This window comes from Parus major, chromosome 1A (assembly GCF_001522545.3).
Source record: "Parus major isolate Abel chromosome 1A, Parus_major1.1, whole genome shotgun sequence".
Lineage (NCBI taxonomy): Eukaryota > Metazoa > Chordata > Aves > Passeriformes > Paridae > Parus > Parus major.
Window position 1 is genome coordinate 69384476 of NC_031773.1, and position 11276 is coordinate 69395751.

The 11276-nt window shown below is 47.9% G+C and overlaps 1 protein-coding gene across 11 annotated transcripts in view; it reads right to left on the minus strand.

Moving 5' to 3' along the window:
* Window positions 1-8646, minus strand: part of WNK1 (WNK lysine deficient protein kinase 1) — a 97766-nt gene extending 89120 nt beyond the window's left edge. For 3 of the 11 annotated variants that reach the window (XM_015627449.2, XM_015627446.2, XM_015627445.3), the window contains exon 1: window positions 7272-8646. In XM_015627449.2, coding sequence (XP_015482935.1) covers window positions 7272-8045 — 774 coding nt within the window. In that variant the 5' untranslated portion in view covers window positions 8046-8646. The remainder of the gene's footprint in view (window positions 1-7271) is intronic. The other 8 variants (XM_015627448.2, XM_015627447.2, XM_019006656.2 and 5 more) reach the window with 5 other exon arrangements.
* Between the last annotated feature and the right edge of the window lie 2630 nt (window positions 8647-11276).

The following is an 11276-nucleotide window of genomic DNA, read 5'->3' on the forward strand; positions in this document are numbered from 1 at the left end:
TTCAGAAGTATGCCTAAGAACAGAATCTGAGTTTTGGTCACTGCATTCCACCCATTTCTTTATGCTGACTTTTTAGAAAAGAGTACTTGCCATCACCTGTGATGAACTTGGAGCATGGATCTCCTTTTGGGTGAAGAGGAGAGTGTAGCACAAAACATCATTAACACAGAGTTTATCATCTGTGGCACAGAGTTAAGGGGTGCTGTGCAGGATGTACCCACAAGACAACGCAGGATGCACAGCTCCCTCTCTCAAACATGACCTCAAGTGAGGCACAAATTCAATCCTCATCACCTCTCTGCTTCCCCCAGCTCTCACAAAGGGAATGAGAGCAACCAGAACCATACATTGACAAGTGTTGGTGTGCCAATTTGTAAATATACTGAGGAAGCTGGAAATTGAGTAGAAACAAGGATATCTGTAGTATCTTGACCAAAAGCATTCTAAAGCTGTTTAAGGTTCAATGATTCTCAAAAGGACCTACAAGACAGTCCGGAATGTAAGCTGCTTCCACAAAAAGCCAGGATAAAAACTGAGTCTTGTTCACTTGGACAAGAATTTAAATAACAGATTTTAAAAGATATGCAGATGGTTCATGTTAGATAAAAGCCTTCAACTACTCCAAGAAATCAATTTTCAACATGACAAATCCTGCTGTTTAGAATACAAACTGTTCCAAGTGTACTGGAAGAGCATTTCTCCAAGTGTGGTGTACACACATCATGATCTAGTTAAAACCACAGTATCATTATTTAAAGTTTTAAGAGTCAAAACCAGTAACTTCCTACCATCTGCTATTAAAAATTAGCACCACCAACAACCAAACCCACAAACACATGCTAAATCAAGAGAAAGCCCTATGCCAAGCTGCAGGAGCACTGCAAATTTACACGATATTTATTACCTTTCTTATAACTTAAATGTTACATCCATTATGTAGACTGACAAACCAAACAGGAAAACACTTAACTTTTATTTCAACTCAACCACAATTTGAAAGAACCAAATAGTAATCTCAAGAAAAGGCTGATAATCCTTACAGGAAATGCATGACAGGAAGCAGCAAGACTGCCACTGCTTGGCACCAGCTTTGTCACATGCAGCACAGAGAACCTGGGTGTCAGTCAGAGCTGGGATGTTTAACAAGCTGCTGCATGAAACAAAGCCAACAAAGACAAAATAACAAAAAGAACATGTGGCCCAGAGGGATGTTGCTAACCAAAAGGGATTGAAAACGGCACTGTACCGTGCACTGCATCCATGGAGACTACCACAGATCTATTACTGCTTGTTTTATTTATTACTCTGCTCTCAAAGGACTCTCTATACAGGATGTCTCCAGGGAGCTTTTATCAGGTGGGGTTTTTTTCCCTTACAAAGTAAGACTACAGACCTGGTACTTTTCCTCAGCCCTCTAAAGTTTTGTTATGAAGTTAAGTGTTTTAAACCACAACAGCCCAAAACAAATCTCATTTAAGAGATTTAATTCTGCACCTCTCAAACCCACACAAAACTGACAAATAAGAGCCTGTTTATTTCCATCAGAAATGCTGCATTTTCAGAACGTACTTAACCGATTATATTTATTGCCTCACAAGCAGCCGGTTACAAATTGAACCACAGCCATCTCCAAAAGTGATATCCCTTTGAGGTAAGATTATTTTCCTAACTAGAGGTCTCCTAACAGCTGCAGCTCCAGAATGTACTTCAAAAGCTCCCTTCTCTCTTTCAGGGTCACCTTTGTGGAGTCTGAGGGAGCCTGACCACTGTTTATACTTCTGCAGGTAATTAGTCTGGCTCCTTTCCCATGTCATTTATCAAGTTGTCAATTGTATCAATTACAGCACAAACACTCAAGAATATGGCTGGGTTTTCATCTTTAGCTAAAGGAGAAGCTTTCACATCAGACATCTGAAGGCAGTAAGTACCAGTAATTTGTTCTGCCCTATGACATAGAAAGCCAGCAAAAATTTAGACTTTACTGCACAAAATTTCAAGTTCCCTGCACACACACACTTGGAAATCCAGCATCCTGAAAGTGCCATAAGCCCGTTGTACACTTACAGCTTTACAGCTTTTACTTTCAGTATTTTGCAGTTTTCAGAGCTGAAAACAGGAGATATAATAAGGACAGCATGATGTTGACAGATTGTCACATACCTTGATTAATCTACATTTCTGACAATGATGCAGCTGGCCCAAAGCAGTCCCAAACAGGAGACACACTGCTGCTGAAGCCATTACTCTCACAAACTAGTAAAGCATTATAAACACTGATGGGAGCTACAGGGTAGGCATGGGAGTCAGCATGCTGCATTAGACTTGGCCTTGATCCTCCAGTTAAAGTTTCAGAAAATGTGTTTTTAAATAATCAGAATTAAACCACAGTCAGAGCTTTCAAAGAATGTGTATTTGTTCCAGGATATTGACTATTTCTCCAGAGCTAACAGAATGTAATTGTTTTCCAACAGTGCTTGACAGATGAATTCCAGGTTCACACTCCTGAGCTTCCTCTCACTGCAGAAAGGTCTAGATCTGGTTTTCCATTTTGCTTTAATGTAGCTACATGATTGTGCATCTTTGCAGTCAGGACAGCTAGCGAGCAATATGCAACCAGCTTTTTAAAAAGGGAAAAAAAAAAAAAAAAGACTACAGGATGCCACAGTTATGTGATACAAGACCTTTTTTGGTTGTCAGACTCGAATGCGCAACTTCTGAAACATTCTCAGCTCTGCCAGTCCAGAAAGAATGGAGAATTTTAAGAATTATACATTGACTTCAGCAAGCTGATATTTATCATGTAAGTCTGCAGTTGAGTCTATACTCCAGAGTACAGAAACTGCATTCCATTGTTGTCTGCTGACCTAAAAATCACCATTAAATATAGCTTTAAGACTACGAGATAAAGGCATCGTTAAATCTGAAGTGTCACTAAAAGCAAAGCTATACATCACATCCAAGCTACTTCCTGCACTGTGAGTTTCAAGTTAACATTGTTAGACTCAGAAAAATTCTGACAGATGGAAATATTATTTAGTGCCTCGCTGTTTCCTGCTACAAAGTGTCAGCTGCATTATCATTTTCACCAGAGTGCACTATAGAATCTCATGGTTCACATCCAGTTCTGCCATTATGCTTGGTCCCAGCTGATTTTTCATTGCTATTTCCTATGTAAGAAAAATCCATTTGTAAGCTGAAGTGTTTGTACATTACACTTGGTTTGTAGTTAGACATCTGCTAGAGAACTGCACCAATTTATTACTCAATGATTTCTAACTGAAGGTAACCAAATTCACAGTCAAGCTCTCCCTCAAAGCACTAATGAGTACAACAAACTCCATGGACCACCTTCACCTGTCCAACTCTTTTCTTACCCCTGGAGACTGTGCTGGTCAGGGGGAGCCCCCTGGTTCCTTCTCGGTCCTTGAGCAGCTCACGTGTTAAGCAGAATAACCTGACACCACACTGAAGCCAGAGCAGGAATGGCAAAGCCATGTATCAGCAAGAAGGTGCACTCATGAACCAGGTGCTGACTGCCCAGCCACCCTTCAGTCAGAGAACACGAGGGACAGGAAGGACACAGCTCACACCACAACATGTTTTCAACCACTGCAAACACCTTCACAGTACCAGTTCATAGATGGTGCTTCTTTAAGATAGACCAGAGCCCAGATAAAAGAGGGAGGTCTTCAGATGCCTGACAAATACACAGTTCAAGAGCCCCAATTACCTCCACATCATCAAGCACATTCCTATTTGAAAAGTTACTAATTTGAATAACCCAGAATAATAACTCTAGACAGAAGATTTTGCAGTCCAGCAAGTGACTGCACCCATCTGTACTGCTCTGTAAATCAGCAGTTAAATTACAGTCTTGATTTAAAACCACTCACACAGGGGCTCAGAGGGATGACACAACAGCACTCAGATTTGGCTTTTGCAGCCAACTGTGTGACTTGCTGCTTCTGGCACATGAGTATTACTTTGCAAACTCAGAGCACCAGGGGAAGGCATCACATCTTAGCCACAATGTCACCTGAACTGGACAGAGGTGACAAACTCACTGCTCAAACATAACTGACAAAGAACACTTTTGTCAATGTCCACCTACTTAAAAACCCTTTAATTAGTAACCCTAACTACTATTTTAGTCAATTTATGAGATGTGCTAATGACAACAGTAGGAGGCACACTTGACTCAGAATAACTAGAGCTGAGATGAATACATACAAAGGGAATAAAAGCATTTGAAGGCCAACACTACACTAACAATTTCCTTGCAGCAACTGAAGCACAGGCACTAAGCAATAGCTGCTGAGCTCTTCACAGCAAGGCAGGTATTTCACATTTAAACACCTGCACACAATATTTTAAAATAAGTTCAGCTACAATTTGCTTCATATGGACAGGTCACAAGGTGAACTAGGATAGTCCATCAGTCACACCTCTGTGACCTCAATTCAACAAAATTGATTCATCTTCCATAGATCCAGAAAAAATGAAGTCTTGGCCAGGACCTTGGCTTGCTGGAGATACTAAGAACACCAGTAGGCCACCCAGTCAACTTCAGCTCTTCCCCCTTCTACTTCATCCACAGTTCAATTTATCAAGCAGAAGGGACTGTTCAATTACAAGGCCATTCACGAGCTTGAGGACATGAGCAATATCCTCCACAGTTTCACTAACTTGGGAACACAAGCTGCATTTCATATTTCATAAACAGCATCTAAACTTCCTTTGAAAGGAAGCATAGTCATAGTCTCAGGTTTTGATCTTCATTGCTACAGAGAACATACAAAAAAAATAAAACAACCAAGCATAGTTGCATTATTCAGAATTTAAAAGTCATTCTGCCAGACACCAACACAAAATCTTCACCAGTGCTATTTAGAAGACTCTGGGGAGGTGGGACACCTCAGATGCCTACGCAGGAATATAGAGAAAAACTGCTATTGTTGAGGAACATTATTTCAAGATAATTAAAAGCAACCATCAGTTAGTTATGGTTACTGTAACACAGCATGGAAAAAAAAAATCATTCATGTTTCCCTAAAAAAGTAATTATGCTTTGAAGGTTCACCAGTCCTCAAGCCATGGCATCCTAAAAAACCAGTAACATCTAAGTTTCAGTTCATCTTTGTGAATGCAGATTTCATTTTGATACAAGTCATGCGTAACAAATACCAACCCATCAACAATTACATTTTCCTATATTAGGGGATATACCCCATCCCAATAAATACCAAGTTCCTCCTTCTCTTCCTAGTCACAAACAATAAAACAGGATTTAAAATATTCTACCAGCTGTAGAGTCTAGCTCCTTCTGCAAATACTTTTAAAAGCTATAAAATGAACATTCCCCGTCTTAAACTTGTCACTTTGTATTGTCTCCTGAGAGGAAGAACACAGCCTTTGGAATCAGGCTGAACTTAACCCACAAGGCACTCCTGCAATGCAGTTCCCCTCTGAGCAATACATCAAGCATTTCCCCCTTGCAAACATTTCCATTCATGCTTTTTGCAACTTGTCTATTGCAATACTACTCATTAAATTCACCAATCAAGTGAAGGGCCAGCAACATGCCCTTTAAAAATTCTTCATTAAATTCCTTCAAAGGTAGTGATTCTTCAGATGGTTTGTCCACATGGTACTGATGAAGATTAAGACACTTCAAGAGGCAACATTAGTGAAAAGCAACTGATGCCAAGCTGAGGTTAGCTTCTGATCAGTAAGTGTAAAGATTAAAACACAAGAGATTAAAGTCACAGAGCTCGAAAATTGAAAAGATTAAAATTTCAAATAAAAGTCGTATAATTTTGACGGGTTATTAATCTCCTCACAGTTCAAATTGCACGAGTAAAGCTTCAGCAGAGCCCAACACTTGATCATTTCACTTTTAATTTAAAATCAATGCTGAAACAGACCACCACAGCAAGTATGCAGCTAGCTAGGATGAGCAGGGCATGCAGAAGGGTCACAAAGAAAAGTGGAAGCTTTCTTCCACAGTTAGCAAGCACAGAATAACGGCAATAACATAACGAACCAAGATACTGGCAGAATGCTTGAGCAACCATCCAAAAGCAAACATGAATATAAATTAAGAAATCTTTTAATAAATTCCCTCAGCTTGACTGGAACAGATATATAAGTGCTTTTGAGAAAGTTCTGATGCAGTTACTGCAATCAATCATTTGTGAGTGAGCCATTGACTGCTTAAAAACCCTACAAAGAGTTTTGGGATTTTCACCCAGCGCTCTTTTGTCTGCCCTAAATTGGATGGGAACACAAACAATAATAAAGATGTACTACATGAGCCCTTCTACAAACTGCACCAAAACCCAACACTAAAAAACAAACACCAAACCTTTTACCTTAACTCTGAGGCTCTGAAAACAAACCAGCACACCAGGTATTTGTTCCTGGTACTCCAAGCTCTTCCCACTTCTTTTCAGGTTGTTGCACAGCAACCTGCGTCTGTTACACAAGCTCTGACTCGCAGGGAACACTAAGGGTGTTCTTGCCATCCTCAGACTGGGCTCCTACACAGCTCTGACTCTACCCGGTCTAGAAACTCGATCAAAGAGCAGCCTCTTAGCCCAGTTTAATCCTCCAGTCATCTAGAAAGGCTAAACTTGAGGGCGTTTTCTAAAGCTTCAGAAAGAAGATCGTTTCTTTCTTTCCTTGTCCCTGTTAACAAGTATGAACCCTGGGAGTTGGAATAAAAAATACAGCTTTGCAAAACTAAACGGTGTGATACACTACACGACTTGTGTGTATTCTACAGTTATCTATCCCATATCTGCCACTACCTATGAAATGTCCGTGAAATTGTCGTTTTCACATTTTTTCCTAAGAAAAGCACCTAAAAAAAATTCTGAAAAATTAAGGGTAGTTAAAGTCAAGTCAACATTCACTTACAAGTCTTCCCTCACCCTCCCTTGAAGCTGCACACAAGTGATTTTACAATCCTCCAAGCTACCTTTTGGAGGCATAAAATGCAAGACGCTATACGAAACAGAACTGTAGCACGTTTTGTGATGATAAAGCTAAAAGACGCTTCAGAGAGCGCAGTAATTAAAATAATTAAAAGGCAAACTGACTCTCTGGAAAGGATGCAGCTTTCTTCCAAAGGACTGCCTCAGGTAAGGTCTGCAGTTCCTTCCGAATTAAGTAGACCTCGAGCTGATGGGTTTTACCCCCTTCGAGCACAATGACTAGCACCTGGGAGAGTGACTGCGCTGTGATAATTCACATTTTTTTACTTATTTTACCTGTAGCTCGCACCAGGCAACTTCCACAGTGGTTTCAGTATCCAGTCCTTTATACACAGTTTTGAAAGAGCCTCTTCCAATCTCGATGTCAAACTTCAGGAAGCGGCCATCCGGAGAGATGCCCACCGCCTTGGTCTCAAGCTCTTCGATGTCTTCCTGCTGCGTCCTCCTCTCCTCAAATTCCCGGCTGGCAGCAGACAGGCTGCCGGCGGCGCTGGTAGGGGGTAGCGCAGTTGCCTCATCCCCCTCCTCCTCCTCCTTGGGCAGCAGCGGGGCGGCATCCTTGGCGGCCGGGGGCTCCTCAGCAGCCTGTCCTTCCAGGGGGAGCGGGGCGGGCGGCGGCGGCCGCGAGTCGGCCTCGGTGGCGGCCGCAGGGGCGTAGGGGGCCCGGCCGGCCCCCTCGGGAGGGAACACCGAGGGAGCCGCGCTGCCTCCCGAGACAGGGGCCGAGGGCGCTGCGGGCTGCAAGCTGGGCAGCTCCAAGGCCGTGGCGTTGGAGTCGCAGATCACGCTCCGGCGGAAGAAGCGGTGCTCGGTGGCTGCCGCCCCTCGGCTGTCCTTGTCCATGGTGTGGCGGCGGCGCCGGTACTCCTCGCTGCGGCCTCCGTTCCCCGGCCCGCCGCCCGCTCCACCGGCGCCGGAGGCTCCGTGCTCGGCGGCTCCCAGCCTGTCTCCGACGGAGCTGTCCGAGCTGGAGCCGTTCTTGGGCGGCGGCGGCGGCGGCACCAGGAAGCGGGGGCTCGGGGGGCCGCTGCCGGTGGTGCCCCCCGACATGGTGCCCCGGGGGAGCGCGGCTGCGGCGAGGCGGCGGCGGGAGGCGAGAGAAGGGCCGGTCACTGAGCGGGGAGCGCGCCCGGCCGCGGCTGCCGTTGCAGCTGCAACAGAGGAGGGTCCCAAGGGCTCCTCGCGGCGGAGCTGGGAGGTTGGGCCGGCGGGGTGGATCCCCGGTCAGCGTCTGCATCCATCCTGCAGCGGGGAGCCGGGCAGCGGGGCCGACATGGAGCACCGGGAGCGGACGCGGGGCGCCGGGTCGGAGTGGGGGACGGCGAGGGAAGGGAAAGCCCGAGCACCGGGGAGGCCCCCGAGCGGGGAGACGCCGGTGCCTCGCCGGCCGCAGTTACTGCCGGCGATGGAGAGCGAGCGGGGCCGGCCCGGGTGCGGGGAGGGGAGGGAAAGGGGCCGGGACGCGAGGAGGGAGCGGGGCGCAGGCCCGCACGCCAAGAAAGCCGCCGCGCTCAGTCACTCGCTCCGAGCGGCAGAGGCCCGGGCAGGCCCAGGGCAGGGAAAGGGGTCCCGGGGGCTCAGCCCCGCCTCACCGGGGCGCCCATGGCGGCCGCGGCCTCTCCACCGCCCGGCAGGCGCAGCCACCGCCCGCGCGGCCGGGCCGCGCTCTCTCCAACAGCCGCGGCCGCCTCGCGCGGAGCCGGAAACCCTCCTCCTCCTCCTCCCTCTTCTTCTCCTGCTACTGCTCCTGCTGCCCGCGGCCCACAGCCGCCGCTCCCCGGGGCCGCCGCTCCCCGGGGCCGCCGCCGAGCTGAGTCCGGGTGGCGCCCGGCGGGCAGGACCGAGCGCGGCCGCCCGGCGACGCCTCGGCGCTAAATGGCGACGGCGGGAGCCCCAACCGACACACGGTCCGCGGGGGGAGGAGGGGCCGCTCCGCCGGCCACGCCCCGCCCGAGCCCGGGCCGCGCGTCGTCCCCTCCCCCCGCCGTTGAGGGGAGGTGGCCGCGCCCGCCTCGCGCGGGGCACCATGGGAGCTGTAGTTTGCAGCGGCCGCGCCGCACCGGGGGAGCCGCCCATGGATTCCCCCGGGATGGGAGAAAGGGAGCGAGAGAGCGGGGAAGGGAGTAGGGGAGGGAAGGGAGCGACGAAGGAGGATGCACGAAGGAGGATGCACGAAGGAGGTGTGCCCGGGGTCAGGCGGCTCATGTGGTGTGGGGAAGCTCGTCCTGCGCGGCCGCCCCTTCCCTCCACCCGCCCTGCGGGTCAAAAGGCACCGGGGCTGCTTGCACTGCTCGTTTCAAGTCCTGCGTTACACCCACAAGTCAAATATTTTGAATGTACCTATTTATTCAGATATTGTCTATAAGTAGTTAAATATATTTCACAGGATATCGCGAGTTGGAAGGGACCCCCAGGACCACCAAGCCTGACTGCTGGCCCTGCACAGCACCATCCCCAGCCATCCCCAGAGTCCCACGCTGTGCCCGGGAGCGCTGGCAGGCTGGGGCTGTGCCCGCTGCCCTGGGGAGCTGTTCCCAAAACACCCTCTGAGGGAAAAACCTTTTCCTGATACCCCAAACCTGCCCTGGCCCAGCTCCGGGCCATTCCCTCGGCTCCTGTCACTGTCACCAGGTGGAAGAGGTCAGTGCTGCCTCTCCTCTTCCCCTCCTGATGCAGCTCTAGGTAACAATGAGCTCATGTTTTCCAGCAGCCTCTAAAGTTCTTTAAAATCATGGAGAGTAAAGAGTCTGTGTAGCAGAGTACTGTATGAACAAGTGGGAGTTTGGGTTTTTCCTCCATTTAGGCCATTTGGCACTAAGTGGCCAAGCAATCTGAAATGCAGTTACCTGCTCTGTAAATTGTTGAAAAGAAAGAGAATTTGCAGCCCCCACCTTTAACACGAGTGTTTCTGCTGAACCCGGGCTGTACAAAACCCAGCCTGTACAGCAGCCAGAGCCCACGGGAACCCTGACACGAATTGGGAACTTTCAGCTTTGGCAAAGACAAGTCATCTAAATTATTTATATCATGTTCCTCTTTTGTATCAATAAACCAAAACCAAGCACTTTCCTTCTTATGGCAGCAGTCCTTTGAAGTCAACTGGAATGTACTGCAGAAGGAGTAAATGATTTTGTACCATGATTTTCAGGCAGCTACAAAGCAAAAATTACATTGAGAAAGAAAAAGAAAACTAAGAAAATTCCCTGAGTAAGTAATATGTTCCCAGCAAACACACTGTTGTTTTAAATACTTTTTCTAAAGTTATTTTAGAAGTTTAGAGGAAGTTGTGAGCTGCTGATGCGAGGCCTTAACTCCTTCTACAGAAAGTGGCACAAGCAGCGCGTTCAGAGCTCCACAGCTCCCAGCCACAAATCATCAACCTGGGCAGTTCTCACATGCTTGTGTTCCTCACAAATAAAATTTGACACAGTAGTCAGCAGACTGTTGTTTTCCTTACATCCTTCTGTCCTACTTCTGAGCCCTTGTAACAACAAACAAACTAACGCTACAGTCCTCACAAAGAGGATGAGAAGTGTTTGGCTGTACCAATCTACAGTGAAGATTTCTGCATGGCTTAGGCCTTCTGGGGCCTGCCTTCACCAAAAACGTGGGTTTAGTTTGTGTGTTCATCAAGGTGCCATTGGCACCGAGAGCAGACACGCTCCAAAGCAGCGCTGAGCTGAGCAGCATCATTTGATTAGCAGCAGAGTGGCTGGATCGAAACTGATTAACTCCTGATTCAATCTGCCTCATCCCCCTGCCCTGGCAGGACCAGCAGCTCCTCCGAGCCCAGTAGGCTCCATCCAGCGTGTTCTGCGTGTCTCTGTTCATTTGTAGCAGCAGCAGCAGCCGTGTCCACGCTGCCTTTGTGCTGTAAAGAGCAGCAGACACAGTTGCAGGGCTGCAGCCACTGCCTGCAGCAGCAGTGATTGCACTGCTTGCTCAGTGTGAGCCCAAAGCAGCGCCCCGAAATCTCTGCTGTGGCTGAACCCCTGGGGCTGGGGGTGAACCCTGGGCAGAACAGGATGGGCAGGAGGCATCTACTGCATCTCCTGCATCTCCTGCATCATCTCCTGCATCATCTCCTGTATCTCATCTCCTGCATTATCTCCTGCATCATCTCCTGCATCATCTCCTGTATCTCATCTCCTGCATCATCTCCTGCATCTCATCTCCTGCATCTCATCTCCTGCATCTCATCTCCTGCATCATCTCCTGCATCTTATCTCCTGCATCATCTCCTGCATCTCATCTCCTGCATCATCTCCTGCATCTCATCTC